Genomic DNA, 23,114 nt, shown 5'->3' with positions numbered 1-23,114 from the left:
TCTAGTTAATGCTGTGCTGATGCATCATGAAATTGATAGCACAGAATAGTGAAAGTGAAAGCAACATGACGATGTGCTTGACAAGAATCAGACAGAAGGCTGCACCGCATGGAAGTGACTGCAATATACATAGGATACCTCCGGAGTGTCAAGGCAATCAGGTGAGGCGGGCAGGGATGCAAAAATGTATTTTCACTGGAGTGGTCCTTTAATCTAGACTTTTTACCACTTCCTAAGAAGCTACGATCACTGTTTTTACATCTTTGCCACTGCTTCCTATTCAATTATTACATTGTTTTAAAGGTGAGTCTGTTCATAATACTCAACTATACATATAGGCCAGGCCAATGCCCCTAAAATTCTGTATCAAAGATTAGCTGGTTCTGGGTAGTGCTTGGAAGCAGATCCCACCATGTTGGAAAGTACATGCTAACTGTAAACTGGCAAAGGATAAGCATCTGGAACTATTTTAAATATTATGTGGAAATTATAATTTGAAGTGTTTTTTCGAGAATTTCCTTTCACCTACTAATTACAGCTACATTCTTTGCACAACTTCTGATCAAGGCTTTAACACATCCCACATATTCTTCATTTATCCACTGTGATAACTCCCCGCATTCTGTACTACGGCTTAGAATCTATGAATTCAAAATACAACGTGATAGTAGAGCTACACTATAACTATGACATGAAACAATGTACCCTCAAATTTTAATAATATGTATTCTCAAGACTCTTCACCTCCTTCTACCTCTAGCAAGCTAAGGCCGGTTTCGCATCTGTGTTGGAACTTCGAGTTGGATGTTCCGCCGCAAATCCGGCCCAATATACCGGAAGAAACAGCAATGCATGCAGCGCTTTTTCTTGCACCCAAAAGCCGAGCAGCTAAGTGGAAACCAAATGGACCCCATCAATGGTGTCTGTTTGGTGCTGTTCAGTTCCATCCTGGGACGGAGCCGCTTGGCCACAGTGATTCCTCTTTCCTGCTCCCCGAACAGAGCAGAAAAGCGGAACCCTGGGCGCAGGTGTGAAACCACCCATATATATTTAAATACAGCAGCAATATATCATTTGTGTTGCATATCTAATACATTGGCTCCCTGAATTCCTCTGCTGGCTGGCTTGCATTTTTTTTCTTTAAATTCAAGAAGACCCTTCTAATATTCAAGCTCTTTTATTTAATTGATCTATATGCTGCATTGCCCTATTTTTATATTTTGATGTCTCTATGTAATTCTATCTTTATAACTTCTTTTGGTTATTAGATTAAGTCTTACCAGTGCTAGGCTCGCATTCTTCCAAATCTTCATCATCACTGGGACACTCAGCTGAGGCTACAAGTAGGTCATCAGAATTCTGAAGGAAACAAACAGGAAACAGTTTTCCTATTACTCTTTATCATATATAATTGCAGTTTCCAATCATTGAAATATAGAGCAAACACGATACTTGACTGACTTGTCACATAATTCAAAGTGGATAGACAAAATGCTGGTGAAGTGCCACAACCTTCCAACAGACAAAGTGGAAGCAGCAAATCTGAAAATTTGTGACCATCTTTTCTTTTATAAAATTAAAACCAGCAAATGAATGAGTTTTGGGGTTTGTACCTCAAAAATGACTTCAATATGAATTTTGGTGCAGACTATGGTGCAGAATTTCACATCAGATTTCACTGTGCAATGAAATACACAATGAAAATATGCAGCCTTTCTGCAACATCTAGAGCAGTATTTCCCAAATTCCAAAACTCACAACCTTCCAACAGGTCATGTTTTTTAGGATTTTCTGATTATTGCACAGGTGATATAATTATTGTCAGTGCTTCAGATATTGTCACAGGTATTATCTGTATGGAATATCCTCAAATCATGACCTGTTGGGGGTCCCTGAAGACTGGAGTTTATAGGTAACACTGGTCTATAGCATTCTGCAAATTTGAAAATCCGTAGCATGACTAAATTCTGCTTTAAGTGAATGGGGTTTGTAAAAAAACAGGAGTGGAACCTATAAAGAGAGAAACTATGAAGGAAATATTTGCACCTCTTCCATATTTTCGACCCACTCCTGGTTTTGACGTAGAAATACTAAGGTAAAATACTGCAGTGTGAAAATTACCTCACGTAAACAGAGATGGACGATCAGAGTAGCATATAGTGTCTTAGACTACAATGCACAGTACGCATCAGGTTGTCAGGAAAGCAGTACCGCCATCTTGGTCTGTCCAGGACTGGAGGATTGCTCTACGTTTTGCAAGGACTTTCATGACATCCATCTTTTGTTCAATAGTATAGTAGGTGGTGCCAGAATGTTTGAATAATTGTCACCAATCACATTGATGGGGTGTATTTTGTAACCATTTATTTGGGGTACTAAAATAGCTTGTCTTGGCCCCGCTGCGATGCTACAGTATGTCGCTGGTAGATGGACAATGCATATGATTTTATCTGTTGTTCTTCACCTGCCGCAAAATTACTGCATTTTCAGCACTACTTGACTTGTGTTCATTAGCTTATCGTCGGCTTTCTATCATTTGCTTCTTTGCTCAGATTCCATTGAAGGTGTAGTCCAACAAAAGCAAGTTATCTGCTATTCACAGGATAAGGAATAATGTGCTGATCACTTAGGGTGCAACCGCCGGGACCCCACCGAAACCAGGGGTCTAGTGCGTCCAGGAATAAATGTAGTGGTGATCACATATGCATGATGTTGGCCCATTGATTTCATTGGGACTGATGGTGATAGCCAATTTTTTAGGTAATCATCTAGAGGATAACTTGCTTTTGTAGGATAACCCCTTTAGGGTGCGTTCACACGAGCGCATAAACGGCGCGTTTTTGCGCCCAATCGTATAAACGTGACCATCTGAGGCGTTGGTTTCCAATGTATTCGTTCGCACGGGCGATTTTACGGCACGTAAAAACGGCAACCCGAAAAAAAGACGGAACATACGCGACCGAAATACGCGCCAACGCATATTCGATGGCCGAAAAGATAGTTTGCAAAGTAGGAACAAACGATAATACGCTTTCTAGCTCTGGTCATGATTGCCGAAAAACGTTCTTTTCGGCGATTGAACGATGCGCACGTGCGAACCTAAATACGCCTACGCTCGTGTAACCGCGCCCTTAAGCAGGAATAATTACATGACACTAGGCTAGGATCACACCATAGAATAACAAAGGTGTACTGACGTATATTGACCAAACCTCTACAAAAGAACACCCTTTTGGCATATGTCTGGCTTATAGAAGCCTTTGGGTACATTAGGCATAGACAGATTAGGCATTCATCTGGAGAATGTACTGATACTAATTATATGCCGAACATAGAGCCCAAATGCTGTGTGAATATATCTTACTTTGAGTGGCACATAACCAGTTTTGCATGGTAAGGCCAGGATCCTATGGTCATATCTGCTTTCACAATATGCAGTGAATAGAACTTATTGATTTCAATGGGTTCATCCACATGCACGTTTTTTTTAATGCACATTTCGGTCATGGGGAAAAACCACAGCATGCTCTATTTTCTTGCGCATTTGCGCACCAAAATTCTGCATAGAAGTCAATGGGGATGCACAAATGCACATGCAATACACTAGGAAATGCATGAAGCACTGTGTAAGGGTGAAGTCACACGAACGTATATCGGCTCGGTTTTCACGCCGAGCCGATATACGTTGTCCTCGTGTGCAGGGGGGGAGGATGGAAGAGCCAGGAGCAGGAACTGAGCTTCCGCCCTCCCTCTCTGCCTCCTCTCCGCCCCTCTGCACTATTTGCAATGGGGAGAGGCGGGGCGGGGGTGGGAATTAGCCCCACCCCCGTCCCACCTCTCCCCATTGCAAATAGTGCAGAGGGGCGGAGAGGAGGCAGAGAGGGGGCGGGAGCTCAGTTCCTGCTCCTGGATCTTCGATCCCCCCTCCCTGCACACGAGGACAACGTATATCGGCTCGGCGTGAAAACCGAGCCGATATACGTTCGTCTGAATGCAGCCTAATTGTGCAGGAAAAGAACACATTTTGAACTCATTAGACTAATTAGCTATTTTAAGGACTGTGAGCTTTGGTGTGTATTTTTTGGGGGGTGTAAATGCATGTGCCTTGCGCACACAAAAAACAGCAAAATATACGCCGGTGCGCGTGCAATAAGCATCGTTCACTCTGCAAATACACAACACTCTTTTGAAGCCGGCCTAACTGTTCATAATGATGTCTTTTAATATGTTACTATTATTTGATGAAGCAGTCCCGGTAACATTACGTTTGCTGTAATCATAAATTCACAAATAAGGCTTTGTACACATCTGCATTAGAGAATCCGTCCACAGATTCCATTAAAGAGGCTGGAAAATATAGTATTGTTTTTCTGTTGGAATAACGGACACCATAATGGAAGCCAAAAGAATCTCATTATAGTCAAATAGTTTTAAATAAGTAGAAAAATAAATAGCGCTTGTAGATGATAGCAGAGTATGGTATCTAGAGGAGAAACACAAACATATGCCATATAAGCATTCACCTCGATATGAGATTTAAGACGCTCCCAGATACTGACATCTACAGTATTTTTATGGTTTAACATTATCAGATGCACTCTACTATTTTTTCATACACCACATAATAGATATGTTATTTGAAAAAAAAAGCTTTCTGCAATCATATTTTGCAAACAAACTCAGAAAATTGCAGCAAACCTTACTGATGTCTGTGGAAAATTCGCTTTTATGAATAATGATGCCATTTGGGCCCAGTTCTTCTTTAATAAATACAAATAAACAAATATATGTACCCAAATTTGTTGCCGTGAAGCCCAATATTGTCTGAAATATCCAGTCAAAAGTAAGGATCTGAATCAAGGTATGAGGGCTTATTTACACAAGCGTATATTGGCCATTGTTTTCATCTGAGCATTCCCCTTTCCCTCCCCTTCACGGCTCTCCGCAATGGGAGTGGGCAGGAGGGGGGCACAGCTAAGCCCTTGTCCGCAGTTAGCGATAGCTTAGCTCTGCCCTCATCCTGCCTCCTCCCATTGCAAATGCCGGAGGGGGAGGAGAGAGGCAGAGAGCCGGTGAGGGAAAGGCAAGGGGGGGGGGGGGGCTGCTCAGATGAAAGCATATATTGGCTGGCCAGGAAAACGCCGGACGATATGAGCTCGTGTAAATAAGCCCTTAGTGAAAGGAAACTATGAAGTGCAGCATCTTTGGGAAAAGAAGAAGTAATGGTTGCTGCAAAGATTTTCTTGGAGACCCTCCATCTGTACCTGTACTCGTACTTAAACTGTGTTGCATACAGCTGCAAAACAAATTTAAATACATTAAATTGCCCATTGGCGTAAGATTTCTAAACATGGCTCATTTCCTGGACTACATGAAAATCTGTTTGTAGCCCCTTAGGCTGCTGTCATACGGCCGAGAAAATCGCGTTGTGTGAGACACATAAATCTCGCACAAATATGAACTCTATTTTATTAAATGGGGTCATACACATGAATTTTTTTTCCCCTGCATATCGTGGCATTTCTTATCTTTGGGCGTTCCCTTGGAACGCCTCACATCGCCCATTGTTTTCAATGGGGCTGGCACAGCAGTGCATGGCATACAAGGTGCAGGTAATTTCCAATTCCAATTCCCAGATGTGATGTGAGCTGGTTTTAAAAAAAAAAAACAACCCTTGCATCCGTGGGGACATCACACATTGGCTGAGTTACACAGCCGGATATCGCACTTGCCCGTGTGAAACTAGCCTTAGGGCTTATTCACACGAGCGTATATCGGCTGCCATTTTCACGTCCAGCGGATATACGCTACGATCTGATGCATTATATTCTAATGCATCAGATCACACAGGCGTATTCCAGTGGCGTAAAAGCGCCCGGCCATGCACTTTTATGCCGGGCAGGAAAGATAGCCCTGGAACTATCTTCCTGGCCAGACTACGGTCGCTGCCATAAACTCCTATGGGAGCCAAAGACAGCGGCCGGAGAAGGGAGGTGGGAGGGAGTTTAGTAGCATGACTGCTAAACTCTCTCCCCCTTCTCTCCTCCTTCCCCTCCAGCTCTTTGCAATGGGAGGAGGTGGGGTAGGGCTAAGCTCCGCCCCTCCCCTCGCATTGCTGGCTGCTGACAAGGGGTGGGAGCGTCAGGGATTAGCTCCACCCCGCCCCCTCCCATTGCAAACAACTGGTGGGGGGGGGGATAGAGCAGGTGAGCCAGTGAGGGGAAGGGAAGGGGAAGACAGTGTAATAGAGCTATGCTGTCTCCCCCCACCCGACGACATATACGCCGAGCCCGTGCACCACATGGTAGCATATATCGGCCCGCCATGAAAACGCAGGCCGATATATGCTCGTGTGAATAAGCCCTTAAGCTGTGTTCATGGCTTTTGTTGTATTTTTGAACCATAATTAAAATCACATCATAAAACTGTATGTATTTTTAAGAAACTTTCTACACTATAAGGGCTCAGTCACGGGCGTTTTTTTGCCCAATTTGCAGATGCACTTGCGATCTGCAAATATATATACTCAATGCTTTGCAATGGGATCGGTCACATGGCCGTTTTTTTATGCAGATGTGCCAAGAATTATATGACACAATGATTCGCAGAACGCATGTAATTGCTTTTTGCGCAAATTGTTGTTCTTGTATATGTGCTCAATGGGGCTGGCAGCAGCAGCGCTGACTCCACTGAGAACTAAAAGTTGTTCTCCTCTGCCACAGCTGTAACAGCTGTGGCAGAGAAGAACGACGTTCTCCCATTGAATTCAATGGAGCCAGCAATAAAGCTGGCTCCATTGAAAGCAATGGGCTGCCGGCAAGCGCTGTGAGCTGAGAGCTGCCTCTGATTGGTCACAGTTCTCAGCCAATTAGAGGCAGCACTCACCCATTCATGAATTCATGAATGGGTGAGTGAGAGCTGCCTCTGATTGGCTGAGGGCTGTGACCAATCAGAGGCAGCCCATTCAGCAGGCAGGGATTTTTAATCTCCGTCTGCTGAATACGACAGAAAGCAGTTCAGGAGAAGAGACGGCTGGACGCGGCTGATCTCCGGCAGCTGCAAAAAGGTGAGTATTAGAGATGAGCGAGCGTACTCGGATAAGCACTACTCGCTCGAGTAATTTGCTTTATCCGAGTATCGCTGTGCTCGTCCCTGAAGATTCGGGTGCCGGCACGGAGCGGGGAGCTGCAGGGGAGAGCGGGGAGGAACGGAGGGGAGATCTTTCTCTCCCTCTCTCCCGCCCGCTCTCCCCTGCTCCCCGCTGCGACTCACCTGTCAGCCGCAGCGGCACCCGAATCTTCAGGGACGAGCACAGCGATACTCGGATAAAGCAAATTACTCAAGCGAGTAGTGCTTTTCCGAGTACGCTCGCTCATCTCTAGTGAGTATATATATTTATTTTTTTTTTACACTTTTTTGGATGGTTTTCAGGGAAGGGCTTATATTTGAAGCCCTTCTCCGAAAATTAATACAGCGCTTGCCGGCAGCCCATTGCTTTCAGTTGAGCCGGCTGTATTGCCGGCTCTATTGAATTCAATGGGCGAACATCGTTCTCCTCTGCCACAGCTGTGGCAGAGGATAGCGGGCAGCGCCCGTGTGACCGAGCCCTTTGGGCTGATAAACGCTGCTAACAGCGTTTTTTTTTTTAGCCGTGACGCTGGCTTCAGTCATGCGATTTTCTGTGCGCATCATTTTTGCGCATGAAAAAACGCCCGTGTGACTAAGCCCTTAAAAACCGCATGTGGATTTAAACAATACATGTGTTTTGTTTTTAAACTGCATGAAGGTTTTTGATGCATTTTTTTATTGTGTACCATGATATACAGGAGATACCCAGGTTATACCAGCATGGTCCATATTACTATATACAGGAGATGTATAACTTACACTGGCTGTACATATATAATTATATACAGGAGATACCCAGGTTATACCAGCATGGTCCATATCATTATATACAGGAGATGTATAACTTAGGCCGCCTGCAGACAGCCAGGTCGGATCCGGCAGCGAGAATTCTCGCCGCGGGACCCGACCCGAGCGCCTGCAGAGAGCAGCGCCTACTCACCCGCGCCCTGCAGCTCCGGATCTTTCATGTGCCCCGCACAGAAATAGAACATGCTGCGGTTTGTTTGCCGCGCGAGATTTCGCGCGGCCAAACCGCAGCCGTCTGCCTATGGCAGCTTCCAAGGGCGGAAATTCCGCTGCGGAATTTCCACCCGTCTGCAGGCGGCCTAACACTAGCTGTTCATATATAATTATATACAGGAGATACCCAGGTTATACAAGCATGGTTCATATCACTATATACAGGGAGAGGTATACACATCTCCTGTATATAGTGATATTGACCATGCTGGTGTTAGGCTGATTTCACATCTGCGTTAAAATGAATCACGTGCAACCCCTAGTGGTATGCTAGTGCCCTTAGCTTAGTGTCATGCTCTTCTGGCTCACCTTCTTGAGTGGCCATCACCATGCTCTCTATTGCTGTTCTCCTGCCTGGGTCTACCACTACCTCCTTCCCCATGAGCATCTTGAACACTCAAAGCCCCAAATCTTCATGTCACCAGCCAATACCCAGTAAAGCCAGGCTACTTTAGGGCTCTGCCTTCACCATCCAGTGCCAAAGCAATAAGGTCTATATGATTTCTGTACTCTACAAATGTGTTGTTCTAGTTCTGTTTGGTGTTGTTCAGTTGATCATGCCTTCTTGTCTGTTGCCTGTCCTGGCTTCTGCTTGTCTACCATTTATGACTGCACCCATTTGACTAAGATTCCTGCCTGTTTCCTCAGTACTGCAAATTGATGTCTTCTGTAAATCCACTCAACATCTGTTATTAACGGAGACTACTCTGGGGGTAGCAACCTGGGGATTCGTTGTGTTAAAGTTCATACCCCCTTGTGGCGAGGAATTCACAATCCTTTAGAGTTATCAGTAAAGTTAGCATTTAATTGCAGAGGCATTCAATGAAAGAGAATTGCAGAGGACTATACTGAGAGCATTTTAATGACCAGAACTAAATGCCCAAATCCTTGGTCTTGACAAGTCTAAGTAATCCAAGGCTTATGTCCAGAATTCCAGGGCTTATAACCCAAAGTAATCAGCAACCTTACTAAGAAGGGATTTGTTTCCTGTCTGTGAATACTGCAAATAATGACACTTAACAGAACAACTGTGATATGCCATCATAAGGTATAAGGCGGTAATAAGGGGGATTTAATTTAAATAAAGGGGTATTTCTATCTCCGACATTTATAGCATACCCACAGTACATGTCATAAATGCCTGATACGTGTGGGTCCCATCTTTGGACTTGCACCTATCTGGAAAAATAACCCACTCCCTGATCTGACTCACCTCTACTGCCTAAGGTGTCCACGATTACGGAAACAACTGAACTAGCTTTTCTACCCTGTTTATGTAATGCTGATAGAAGTGAATGGTAGTTTAATAAACTGTGTGGCATAGTTAGCTACAGTGTTTCCACATCTCATAAGGTATATCAACAATGTAGCTCACCATTTTCTGTAATTCCCATTCACTTCTATGGGAGTTACAGAAACAACCATTTGTAGCAGCTGCATTCAGAAGGCAATTCCCAGCTTGGACATGATTTGATAATGACTTAAAGATATATGGGTTTTAATTGACATTCTGGATCATACAGCTAAGGGCTCTTTCCCTCGAGCATAAGCGTTTTTACGTGCTCCCGTTCAGGCGGCATGGGCCCGTTGCATATACACCAAGGCCACAATGCCGTTGCCTCCCCTTCCCGCTAAGCATCCCATTGCTGACTGCGGGGAGGGGGCAGAGCTTATCCCCGCCCCCTCCCATTGCAAACAGCAGGAGGGAAGAAGAGAGGAGGAGAGAAGGGGGAGAAAGCTTACCAGTCACGCTGCTAAACTCCCTTCTCCGGACTCTGTCATTGGCTCACATAGGAGTCTATGCAGCGGCCAATGTAGTCCAGGCACAAAAACAGTTCCAGAGCTATCTTTGCTGCTCAGCATAAAAGCGCCTGACATAAAAGCGCCCGTTGCTATATTTGCTGGCCGGGCACTATTATGCCACGGGAATACGTCTGTGTAGTATGATGCATTGCACTCCAATGCATCAGATGGTAGCATATATCAGCTGGCCGTTAAAACAGCGGCCGATATACACTCATGTGAATAAGCCCTTTTGTGTGTGAAAGGTTGAACTTCATAGTTTATTTTCAAGTAACAATACCCATGTTATCTAGTTCCATCTGGCCAAAATACCAACTCTGCAATGAATCGCCTTTCTGAATGCTGCAACTGATTTTAATCAGTAGGCACCTAGATCTGAACTGAACTACTACTATTATTATATTATTTATTATTATTATTGGAGAGCATGGCCTCCTGCAGCGGGATGTGAGCCGTGCCCCTGCAGTGACTCGGCGCTCACCTCCTCCCGGCGTCTCACTCCGCTCTGCTATGTGCCGCCCAGCTGGCACATGCGCAGAGCAGAGCCGGTGCGTCACCAATGACGTTTCTGTGGGAGCCTCGCACAGAAATAGGACATGTCGCAATTTGTTTACCACGGTCAAATCACGGCTGTCTGCATAGGATTATCTAATGCAATCCCATGGAAGCGGGCATGGTGGGAAATTCTGCGTGAAATCCCGCCGTGGAATTTCCACCCGTGTGCATTTGGCCCAAAGAGGAGAAAATGGTTGAGCAGAGTGATAGGCAAGTCCTTTTATGTAGCAGATAAATTGTTAAAATAAACGCTGATTGTGCATATAACCATCTCAGGACTGGCATTTATAAGGTAACCATAGGGTTTTATTGTAATTGTAATAATTAGTGAGATTGTTTCTTTTTCCTCTTCTTAAGCTCTTTCCGTTACAAACAACAGTTACATGCTTGTTTACACGAATGGATGTACTACTGACAAACCATAATTTTGAGATTAGTATAATAGATGCAGTCAGAGATGGTTGAGTGAATTATCACTGATCACTGACCTGCTGCACAGGGATTGGGAACATTCTATCTAATGTTCACTTGGGTGATTATGTAAAAGATCATATAGTCTTTTTCTTCCTCAGGCTGGCTATAACCGTAAGTATTTGTCTGCATACCACTGATGCATGTCATGGTCGTTCTCATAAGATTCACAGATGTGTATTTTTATGTCGTTGACTCCTTGCCAGGCCCAGTTTTTGGCTTCATGACTTGTCTATTTTATCTGGGCCTTAACCTTCTTATTTTTCAATTGATCTAACCATATGAGGACACCATTTGGGGGCACATATTGTAGAGTCCGAGGAGCAGGCCATCAGCCGAGGAGACAGCGGGGTAGAGAATTAACCTTGTCACGGGGTCCTACTACTGTCTCCTCCCTAAGGGTGGCTAAGAACAAGACCTCGGTACTAACCGGGGGAGATCACGTTTAGTAACCTGAGTTACCTTAAGTTCTGTTTTTGTCACAGTGACACCAACGTTCCTTCTTCTGCTGCTGATCACCCAACTGGAATAAAGTAGTCCTCACACAGACAGTACTTTTCAAACAAGAACCAGGAACATTCGATCCTGTTTGTTTACTTCAACGATTTGTAAATCAACATAAGAATAACTTGTACGCATTGAATTATTAGTAGAAGTAGGCTTACATTTCTTTCACTCGTACAGTTCGGGTGTCCCAAGGTATTACATCCACAGTCTCAATTATCTGTTGGATCTCTCTCTCCCTCTCTTGGATGACATATAATGAGATATGTTCTCTCAACTGAACAAACTCTAGACTTCTTTCACACTTGTTGTTAACACCAAGTAGGCACACACTTCTCTTGCATCACTTGCATCACTTGCATCGGTTGTGCACCCAACGCGTTCTCAGGGCAGGCTTCTCACAAGGAGGGTTCTAGGCATCACTGAGCTCTGGCAGGAGCAACAGCCCATCTCTCCTTCTCCTCCATCCCTCCAGCTCCAACTCTAACTCTCCATTATATCTTCTCACTCCATCTCAACACCAACTAAACTGACCAATTACTCTCTAACTCCTTCCCCTAGCACCTGCTACATCTCATCAAGCGCACTCAGACATTAGGACTTACAATACACATAACAAGATACATTTTCCAAACACCCGACATCCTTTCATGCACTGCAGTGTTACCACAGATATTGCTGATTCATTCAACACTCCATACAGTGACACGAGACATACACAAAACAGACATTTACAAGTTCTGGCCGGTCCCCAAATCTGGGCCACTACAATGTAATGTATTGAAAAACTTTTAGTATTATTTTTTTTGGGGGGGGGGGGGGGGGGAGGGGGGGTGAATCTGTTTTGGGTTATGTTTTTGGGTTTAGTCTTGATGCTGTTCACTATGTGGTATAAGTGACGTATTAGCTTTAATTTATAGTTAAGTGTAATTATGGCAATAACAAGCAATCTTTTTTTAATGGTTCACTAGTTTACAAATAAAATAGTTTGTTTTTATGTTGCCATAGTCCAAGAACCATATATTTGTTATTCTTCCATCAACTGTGTTTTGTAAGGCTTTGAATTCCATGGGATGAGTTTCTATTTTCATCGGTGCCATTAAATACCATGATAATTTTATAGTTTCGATCATTATGGAAGTGGTGAAAGCAATTATGTATAGTTTTCAATGCTTTATTTTTTTCCAAATAATGAGAGCCTTTGTGAAAGAAGCGTTGCAGAGTATAGTGCCTGTCAGCACAGCACTGTCAGGAATCTAGAAACAGGTACACCTAATAGGTGTACAAAGATGGCAGACCTGGGGGTTTCATTTGGCCCTGGTGGCCATGACAACCCATGGGCATTCCACAATTGTAGTTGGGTTGTTGGGTGATGTTATAAGTGAAGACCTCACCCTCTTTCTAATTACTTAGATGATCATGGCATCAAAGGGGGTTAAATGGTCAGAGCTAGAGTTATCTCCAATCCCAGCTATTGCAACAGAATGTCAGCTGTAGAATACTGCTGACACCAAGTGTAGTTACAGTCCAGTATAGTGTATAGAAGGCAGATGTTGAAAAGGAGTGTTCACATTTGTGATGTCTACTACATTGATCTACTGGATTGTTTAGTCTACAGAATGCCAGATCCAGTATTATAAATGCGAAAGTAACTCTGTCTCTCTAAAGCGACTTTGTTGATATTTGGCAGGCAGATAGCTTGCATTTTGAGGAAGGACATAGGCTATGTTTTATCCCGAAAATGTATAGAGTTCTCTAGGGAGTGCGACAAGTCAGATTTATTTGGTGATGTGCAGCCGCACCTCCGCTCCGCTGCCAGCGCCGTGCAGCAAGGTGGAAGGGAAGGAGATGCACATCATAAGCCATGCCTACACAAACGAGCAGACACATGAAGGCAGACGTCGTTGCCGCACGTATGCGATTATTAAATGCGGCTGAGAGGAGGGGTTGGGGGTGCACATCATGAGCTAGGCCTCTCCAAATGGGCAGACACGTGAGGGAACGTATGCAATTATTAGGATTGCAGGGATACCCCACGTTTCTCGGGATTAAAACTTGAACGAAAGACACATTAACATGGATTGAGATTTTAAAGAAAATCTGTGTTACGCATAGCAACCAATCACAATGCAGCTTTAATTTTATCTCAGTAGTATAAACAATACCAACCAATCACAGCTCAGCTTTTATTTTACCTCAGCTGTGTAAGAAATGGTTTCCTTTTGATAATCGTATTTCCTATCCGTTTTTTGGTCTTCTTTTAATATGCTGCGCAAGTCAGATCTCGCACGTAGATCTAGCTGCGAAAATTACTAGCACCCAAGAATCTGATGACCACGCTGAGGCAAAAAGGCATCAACAAGCTGAAAGACAAGCTGCTCTTAGAGCAGTAGAGACCATGTAGCAGTCTCAGGCCCATTGGACTATATTTTATTTATTTTTACTACTTCCCATATGGGATTTGAACTTGCGATCATTTAATTGCATACACAGTACAGTGCAATACTAAGGGTTAACAGACGCAATCTGAATTCTCCAATCACAGCTGTTGCAGGTGGGTATTGGCTGTCAAAGACAGCTGATACTTCATTTGTTAGGCAAATCTGGATAAGTTGGGGGCTTGGGCAGCAAAATGGCAAATGAGATTTAACACTAATAAATGTAAAGTTATGCACACGGGCGGAGGAAATACATGTCACCATTACACACTAAATGGGAAACCACTGGGAAGCACTGATAAGGACTAACTGGAGCAACCAGTGTCAGGCAGCTGCTATCAAGGCAAATAGAATAATGGCGTGCATCAAAAGAGGTCTAGGGGCACATGATGAGAACATTGGAATATTGTGTACAGTTTCGGGGATCGGTACTCAAGAAGGACATATCAGAGCTTAAGTGGGTACACAGGGGCAACTAAAGTAATAAATGGAATGAGCGGACTGCAATACCCAGAGAGATTATCAAAATTAGGACTATTTAATTTAGAAAAAAGGCGGCTGTGGGGCAACCTAATAACTATGTATAGCTATATTAGGGGACAATACAGAGATCTCTCCCATGCTGTGTTTATACCCAGGACTGTAACTGTAACAAGGAGGAGCAGTGAGACTATGGAACTCTCTGCCTAAGGATGTGGTGATGGTGAACTCGATAAAAGAGTACAAGAGGGGCCTGGATGCCTTTCTTGAGTGATACAATATTATGTTATAATCATTAATAACTTTAAAAGGGCTGTTGATCCGGGGATTATTCCGATTGCCAGATTGGAGTCAGGAAGGATTTTTTTTTCTCCTTAAATAGGGAAAATTGGCTTCTATCTCATTGGAGCTTTTTTTGTCTTCCTCTGGATCACCTTTTGGGGGTAATAGGCTGAACTAGATGGACATATGTCTTTTCTCGGCTTTGCCTACTATGACTGTAACAGCACACCGCCGTGGCTGGCCCTGCTTACCCTTGTCCTATTACAACAATAGCGTCTTACATGAGACGCTGTTTTTTTGCCATATGTATCAATAATATTTAGTGCAGCCTGCTCTTGGGGCCTCTGTTTGTTACAGGGATAATAGGCATTTTTCCCAGCTGAACCAGGTAGGAATGATACTTTTGAATTTCTGAATTCTTGATTTAATGCTATTTAGTTATTCCTCCATCGATCCCCTGAGGCGTCCGTGGGTAGAAAAAAATATTTTTGTGCCCTTCTTTAGCACCATAATAGGGTCCTTAAGTACTAAGATTACCCCGCCTACTGCTCAATAAGGTGATACAGACATTGGAGTCAACTAGAAACAGTTTAGTGGTTGATTCCTTACTAGAGATGAGCGAGCGTACTCGTCCGAGCTTGATGCTCGTTCGAGCATTAGGGTACTCGAGATGCTCGTTACTCGAGACGAGCACCACACGGTGTTCGAGTCACTTCCATTTTCTTCCCAGAAAAGTTTGCACCGTTTTCTGGCCAATAGAAACACAGGGAAGGCATTACAACTTCCTCCTGTGAAGTTCCAGCCCTATCCCACCCCCCTGCAGTGAGTGGCTGGGGAGATCAGGTGACACCCGAGTATCTAAACTGGGGCGGTCGTGGCTCACCACAGATGCATGCTGAGAGACATTAGGGAAAGTGCTGTCTTGCTGTAGCTGCTATAGGGTGAGTGTTAGGCTGTTATCTTCGTCTTCAAGAACCCCAATGGTCCTTCTTAGGGCCACATCTGACCGTGTGCAGTACTGTTGAGGCTGCTTTTAACAGTTTTGCACATTTTTTTTTTTGTATATCGGGCATGCAGACCATAGCGTCCTCAGTCTGCAGTCATTTTACTGAGTATAGGGGCAGTACTGGTGAGGCAGGGACAGTTGTACAGGGAAAGAGATATACTGGCTATATAGGCAGTGGGCTTTTTCAAAATAATTGGAAAAAAAATCTTTGGGCTGCCTGTGACGGTGTTCAGTTTACTGCGTGTCTGCTGGGGGTAGTAGTCGCTCACTATTACCGAGCTAGGTGTTACTGCAGCCTTCCGAATAATTTTTTCTGGCTGCACTGTGCTTTCAATAACCACAGTCATCCTTCAACAGGGAAATCCATATACAGGCTATATAGGCAGTGGGCTTTTTCCCAAAAATTGGAAAAAAATACTATATTTGGGCTGCCTGTGACCGTCTTCAGTTTACTGCGTGTCTGCTGGGGGTATTAGTCGCTCATTATTACCCAGCCAAGCCTGTGACCGTATACAGTTTACTGCGTGTCTGCTGGGGTAGTAGTCGCTCATTATTACCCAGCTAAGCATTACAGCAGGCTTGCGCATAATTGTTTCCTGGCTCTGCTGTGTCCGTTACATGATCGCCGTCATCCCGCCAGAGGGAAAGAGTATACATATATACGCTGCATACGGTGTCTGTCTGGTTTTTCACCTCACCATTTTAAAAAATTGAAGCAAAATACTTAAGGCCTACCACTGGCCTTTGGCCACTTGACTGGTTCTGCCCTGTGAATTCCAGTAGCTCAGTCATACGCACCTAGGTCTGACTACAGGCTTGCGCATAATTGTTTCCTGGCTCTGCTGTGTCCGTTACATGATCCCCCTATACTGTGCTCCCCCTATATTGCTGCTAGTGATATGTTACTGGGGCCTGTCTAGACTGCTACTACTACTGAAATGGAACTAATACTGTGCTCCCCCTATACTGCTGCTTCAGAATTGTTACCGGGGCCTGTCTTGACTGCTACTATTACTGAAATGGGCAGTTGGGCAGCATGTTACCCAGGAGAAGTGGCAGCGGAGTGTCATGCAGGCAGTGATTGTGCTTTGTTGGAGGTAGTGTGGTGCTTAGCTAAGGTATGCCTTGCTAATGAGGGTTTTTCAGAAGTAAAAATTGTTGTGGGGGGGGGGGCACTCTTGCCGCTATTGTGGCTTGATAGTGGGACCTGGGAACTTGAGATGCAGCCCAACATGTAGCCCCTCGCCTGCCCTATCCGTTTCTGTGTCGTTCCCATCACTTTCTTGAATTTCCCAGATTTTCACAAATGAAAACCTTAGCGGAGCATAGGTCCCATACAAAAATGCTCGGGTCGCCCATTGACTTCAATGGGGTTCGTTACTCGAAACGAACCCTCGAGCATCGCGGGAAGTTCGACTCGAGTAACGAGCACCCGAGCATTTTGGTGCTCGCTCATCTCTATTCCTTACCTATTTTTTCACCCCATAGAGGAAGAATCCTGTTGCTAACTGTTATCTAGTGAATTGTGTCCAGGCATATGGGCAGTTCTACAGGGGTGGTAAGACTACCTTGATTTGTTATCACTGATTTCTATTATGCTACAGTGACTATAATAACTTTTCTGGCTATGACTTTTGTTTGCCACTATGTATGTGACAATGCTCTCTTTTAGGATGTTACATGAGGCTTTCAGTGTAGGATTTGATATATTTATTTATGATGACTGTCATTCATTAGGCATCAGTTCTGACTCCTGTTTGACTCCTAGCCATTCTTATCTCTGTGTTCCCTGACCTTGGCTCTATTTTTTGAGCTTCATTATTGCTTGCTGCCTGTCCTAACCATCTGCCTGGGCCTTGTTGCTGCTAGTCTGACCTCTGCTAGTTTACCTTTTGCGCACCTGTTCACACCATTAGGTACCATACCTCGGCCTTGTGTAGCATCAGCAGCCACATAACTGGGACTGTCTGTGCAAGTAATGGCTTTTAGACCCTGTAGAAAACATCATATTCTGCTTAAAGTAGGCAAGGGTGAAAACTGGTGTGTAGCAAGGCAAATCCAATCCGTCTGCCTGATAGATTGCGTCAGTATAATTGTCAGCAGTCCCACGAAATGACTGCAAAGCAGGGTTGCCAACCATCTGTAAATTCCTGAACAGTCCGTATAAATAGCGTCCTTTTTTCTACTGTTTGGAAAAAGAGTATGATGCTTCACTTATTTGTTTTTAACCTGGAGGAGTTAGTCCAAGTTATTGTGATTGTAATTATCCGTATTTTACGGTTCACACTGAATACTGAGGCCTTAGTCAGACGGGCATTTTTTCGCGCGATTTGCGCATGCGCGTGCGTCCGGCGTTTTTATAAAACCATTGCTTTGCAATGGTATCAGACACATGAGCGCTTTTTATGCGCTCGTCCGATAAATTATAGAACAGAAATCGCAGATCGCACCTATCTGCGATCTGCATTCCTGTTCTCTTCTCTATATGCGCGCAATGGGGCCGGCGGCAGCAGCGCCGACCCCATTGAGAGCATATACTAGACAAATCATTCTTCTCTGCCACAGCTGTAATAGCTGTGGCAGAGAAGAACGATGTTTGCCCATTGAATTCAATGGAGCCGGCAATACAGCCAGCTCCATTGAAAGCAATGGGCTGCCGGCGATCACGGGATGAATTGTCGGGAAGGGCTTAAATATATAAGCCCTTCCCTGCAATTCATCCAGAAATGTATAAAAATAAAAAAAATATATATACTCACCTTGTCCCGGCAGACGGAGTTCAGCGCTGCCGTCCTGCAGTGGGTGTGAAGTGGGTGTGAGTGAGAGCTGCCCCTGATTGGCTCACACCCATTCATGAATTCATATTATATATTTAAGCCCTTCCTGACAATTCATCGTGAGATTGCCCCCGAGCGCATTGCTTTCAATGGAGCAGGCTGTATTGCCGGCTCCATTGAATTCAATGCGCTGGACAGCTCCAGCCCGTTTCTATTGAAACGCGGCTAGGAGCAGTTTTTCGGGCGATATTTCGGCCCCGGTCACGCGATTTGCGGATGCGCATCCATCATGCGATCCGCAAATTGCAGCAAAAAACGCCAGTGTGACTAAGGCCTCATAATGAATTCATATAAGTATACTAGACAGTGAACCTGCATCACTCATAATCTTTATGATTTATTATGGTTTTCCAGTGTGTCCATAAAAAGTGTTGGCTGTCCGTGACTTTTAGATAAGTTGTCCAAAAAACAGGTTGGCATTGGCAACTCTGCTGCAAAGGGAGCAAGGGACAAATTAGATCATTTGTGGGCATTTTCAACATTTTGGGGGCAGTCTTGTGGTAGGGCTTAAATGTCCTAAATTATGCTGGCAACTGTGGGTCTATGTTTTTGCCATGTAAGCAAATCGAACTGTGAGTAAATCTTGCATTTGCCTGAAGAGTTTTGCATCTCACCAGCCCACATACGTGGAAAAGAACAGCATCTAATACAGATTGTTAGGAATCAGAGACTCTCAATTATAACCACAGGAGGTAATGCAAATCAGCTGCCATTGAATAGGATTCTATCAAATGAAATTACACCTACAGAAAAGAAGAGACAAAAATAGATTCTGACAGAGCTTGTAAAGTATCACTAAAGTTCTTCACTTAGGCCAAAGTCTTACTAGGCATTGAATGGAAGCTGCTCCTGCAATACAAACCAGGGCAGACGTGTCTCCTTCTGACTCTGTAATGAAGGCTAAGGAAAGGTCACCAATAGAAAGCTCCTGCCTTTCGCCGTTAGTAAAATATAGTGAAAAGGCTTCATGTTTATGATTTGAGGCCACACTCAAATATGTTGCTTTTGGTGTCTTTGAAAAAAATGGATCAATGTGTAGAATAGAAATCTGAAGAATACTTTTGCAGCTAATGGGTATGTAGTCATTGCTCAGGCAGTGCAGAGCAGACATAACATTGGTTGTGAGATAATACCTTTGGCACCTAATAGCTCTTTAAGAAGCAGTAGTTAGTAGTTGTTTGTATGTGTGTGTGCATTTATTCACAGCAGTGGAGCTATGCTGGGGAGCAGGATGTCAAGACCGCACACCCTTGGGAGAAGAGCAGCTAGCCAGTGCAGGACACTGTGCATGGAGGACCAAACAACTGGGTGGAGATCAAGAATGAGATACTAGGTATGGAGGCTTTGAGGTAAGCGTAGCCTAACAACTCTGTACACACCTTGTTATTGCCTTCCATAAGGAGGATTTCACCACAAATTCCTCTGATAAATGGCTTCAACGTATTTCACTGGGTAGCAATAGGTTGTCCGTAGGACCCCACAGTAAAAAAAAAGTACAATGCTATATAAAATTACAAGCCAGTAAGAGAGAATAGGCTGTGCATAGGCAGTTGTATCCTCTACCAGGATCCAACGAAAGATTAGGAAATGTATAGCCTAACCAAAATGCACATTTATATCAGTTCTTTTATACAATAAAATGCAATTTATAGAAGAATACGGCATTGCACACTCCTAATATATTACAGATTTACAACGTGACAACTTTAATATCTGGAACAGAAATATTACAGCCAGGAACATAAGAATTATACAGATGCATTCCATCATCAAATGAAAGAATCTAAAGGCTTTGAAAGTGCTACAGCACCTATATTTATATTACTTGCTATATTACATTTTCTATATCCATTATCATAAGTATATAAATCAGAGCAATAAGGAACTGTGGCATTAGATAAATATGTAATACAAATATTTGACATACTAATACTATGGGACTAATCTGATGACAAAAATCATGTGCAATAACTTACATATATTACATATTCATGTTAAAAAGCTATGGAAAGGCCATACCAGCATAGGAATACACAAAAGTATGTTATATACAAGGCCACATTTCTACCATGTAATAACTTATTACAGTACATTTCCACTCACATCTGCTATATTACATTTTCTATATCCATTATCATAAGTATATAAATCAGAGCAATAAGGAACTGTGGCATTAGATAAATATGTAATACAAATATTTGACATACTAATACTATGGGACTAATCTGATGACAAAAATCATGTGCAATAACTTACATATATTACATATTCATGTTAAAAAGCTATGGAAAGGCCATACCAGCATAGGAATACACAAAAGTATGTTATATACAAGGCCACATTTCTACCATGTAATAACTTATTACAGTACATTTCCACTCACATCTGCCCTTCTCAGTGCTTTAATAACCGATTTTCTCATTGAGCGCTTAATGTGTTGGTATATATATCGCAGACTAGAGCAGGATTATATATATATAAAAAATGTTATATGTATTAGTGATCACACAGTTCAGAGGCAAAACAGTCTAGTGGTCTCCGATACTAATTATATCCGCGTCTATAAGATGCAGATATAACTGAATAACGTGGTGATGCTACTCGTTGGCTTTCCAGTGACACAGATGGTGCAATATCATTGTGTCTCCTGCATTGTTCCACAGCATGATGACCAAAAGAGGCCGTGGCTGGGAGGCAACATGGATGCATGGAAACATACACAGTTGAGTGATTTTGCTGTTTAACTACGGGGCTATTTTTTTTATCAAGCATGGTGGCACTATTGTTTTGAGGGAGCACAGTGAAACTACATTATTTACTTGAGGAGGCACTGTGTTTTAATTGAGGGGCACAGTGGCACTTTTTTAAATCGAGTTTAAAGTGGCAATATTTATTGAAGGGCCATAGGTGCATTTTATTTTAGAGTCACTATTTTTATTAAGGGAATGTGGTGACATTTTTTTTTAAATTGAGGAGTCACAGTATAGTAACACAGTTAGGCCTTAGTCAGATGGGCGTTCTTTCGCGCGATTTGCGCATGCGCATGCGTCCGGCGATTTTTTAAAACCATTGCTTTGCAATGGTATCGGACACATGAGCGCTTTTTATGCGCTCGTCCGATAAATTATAGAACAGAAATTGCAGATCGCACCTATCTGCGATTCCTGTTTTCTTCTCTATATGCGCTCAATGGGGCCGGCGGCAGCAGCGCCGACCCCATTGAGAACATATAGAAGACAAATCATTCTTCTCTGCCACAGCTGTAACAGCTGTGGCAGAGAAGAACGATGTTTGCCCATTGAATTCAATGGAGCCGGCAATACAGCCGGCTCCATTGAAAGCAATGGGCTGCCGGCGTGCGCGGGATGAATAAATATATAAGCCCTTCCCTGCAATTCATCCAGAAATGTGTAAAAAAAAATATATATATATACTCACCTTGTCCCGGCAGACGGAGTTCAGCGCGGCCGGCTGGCAGTGGGTGTGAGTGAGAGCTGCCCCTGATTGGTCCCTGCGCTGAGCCAATCAGAGGCAGCTCTCACTCACACCCAATGAATGGCTTATATATTTAAGCCCTTCCCGACAATTCATCCCACACTCGCCCGCAGCGCATTGCTTTCAATGGAGCCGGCTGTATTGCCAGCTCCATTGAATGCAATGCGCTGGACAGCTCGGCCCGTTTCTAATGAAACGCGGCTAGGAGCAGATTTTCGGGCGATTTTCGGGCACCGGTCACGCAATTTGCGGATGCGCATCCGTCATGCGATCCGCAAATCGCGCGAAAAAACGCCCGTCTGACTAAGGCCTAACACAGTTTATAAGGCTGAAGAAAGACAAATGTCCATTCAGTTCAGCCTATTATCCTGCAAAGTTGATCCAGATAAAAACAAAAAACTAATTAAGTAGAAGCCAATTATCCTCATTTTAGGGAAAAATTCCTTTCTGACTCCAAATCTGGCAATCAGAATGATCCCGGGATCACTGACCCTTCTGAAATTTTCAGTAACTATAACAAATACTATTGTTACACTCAAGAAAGGCGTCCAGGCTCCTCTTGATCTTATACTCTTTTACCGAGCTCACCATAACCACATTCTGAGGCAGAGAGATGCATAGTCTCACTGCTGTTACAGTAAAGAACCCACTTTTATGCTGATGTAGAAACCTTCTTTCTTCGAGATGTAAAGTATGCTCCCTTGTTACAGTCACAGTCCGGGGTATAAAGAGATCATGGGAGAGATCTCTGTATTGTCCCCTGATATATGTATAAAGTAAATAAACCCAACTTTGATAATCTCTCTGGGTATTGTAGTCCGCCTATTCCATTTATTACTTTAGTTGCCTGCCTTTGTACCAGTTCAAGCTCTGATATTTCCTTCTTAAGTACTGGTGAACAAAACTGTCAACAATATTGTATGTGTGGTTTGGCCAGTGCCTTGTAAAGAGGTAGAACAATGTTCTCGTCATGTGCCCCTAGACCTCTTTTGATGCACCCCATGATCCTATTTACCTTGGCAGTGGCTGCCTGACACTAGTTGCTCCAGTTAGGTTTACATTTAACTAAAATCGCCAAGTCCTTTTCCATGTCAA

General features: G+C 43.6%; 1 protein-coding gene across 13 annotated transcripts in view; it reads right to left on the bottom strand.

The window, feature by feature from the left end:
- NRXN2 (neurexin 2) overlaps positions 1–23,114 on the bottom strand; it is a 693,278-nt gene that overhangs the window by 12,720 nt on the left and 657,444 nt on the right. For all 13 annotated transcript variants that reach the window (XM_066582621.1, XM_066582619.1, XM_066582620.1 and 10 more), the window contains one exon: positions 1,281–1,359. In XM_066582621.1, coding sequence (XP_066438718.1) covers positions 1,281–1,359 — 79 coding nt within the window. The remainder of the gene's footprint in view (positions 1–1,280; positions 1,360–23,114) is intronic.

The sequence above is a fragment of the Eleutherodactylus coqui genome, chromosome 11, assembly GCF_035609145.1.
Source record: "Eleutherodactylus coqui strain aEleCoq1 chromosome 11, aEleCoq1.hap1, whole genome shotgun sequence".
NCBI lineage: Eukaryota > Metazoa > Chordata > Amphibia > Anura > Eleutherodactylidae > Eleutherodactylus > Eleutherodactylus coqui.
Note: the sequence above shows the minus strand (reverse complement) of the source record. Positions and strands in the feature narration are given on the sequence as shown.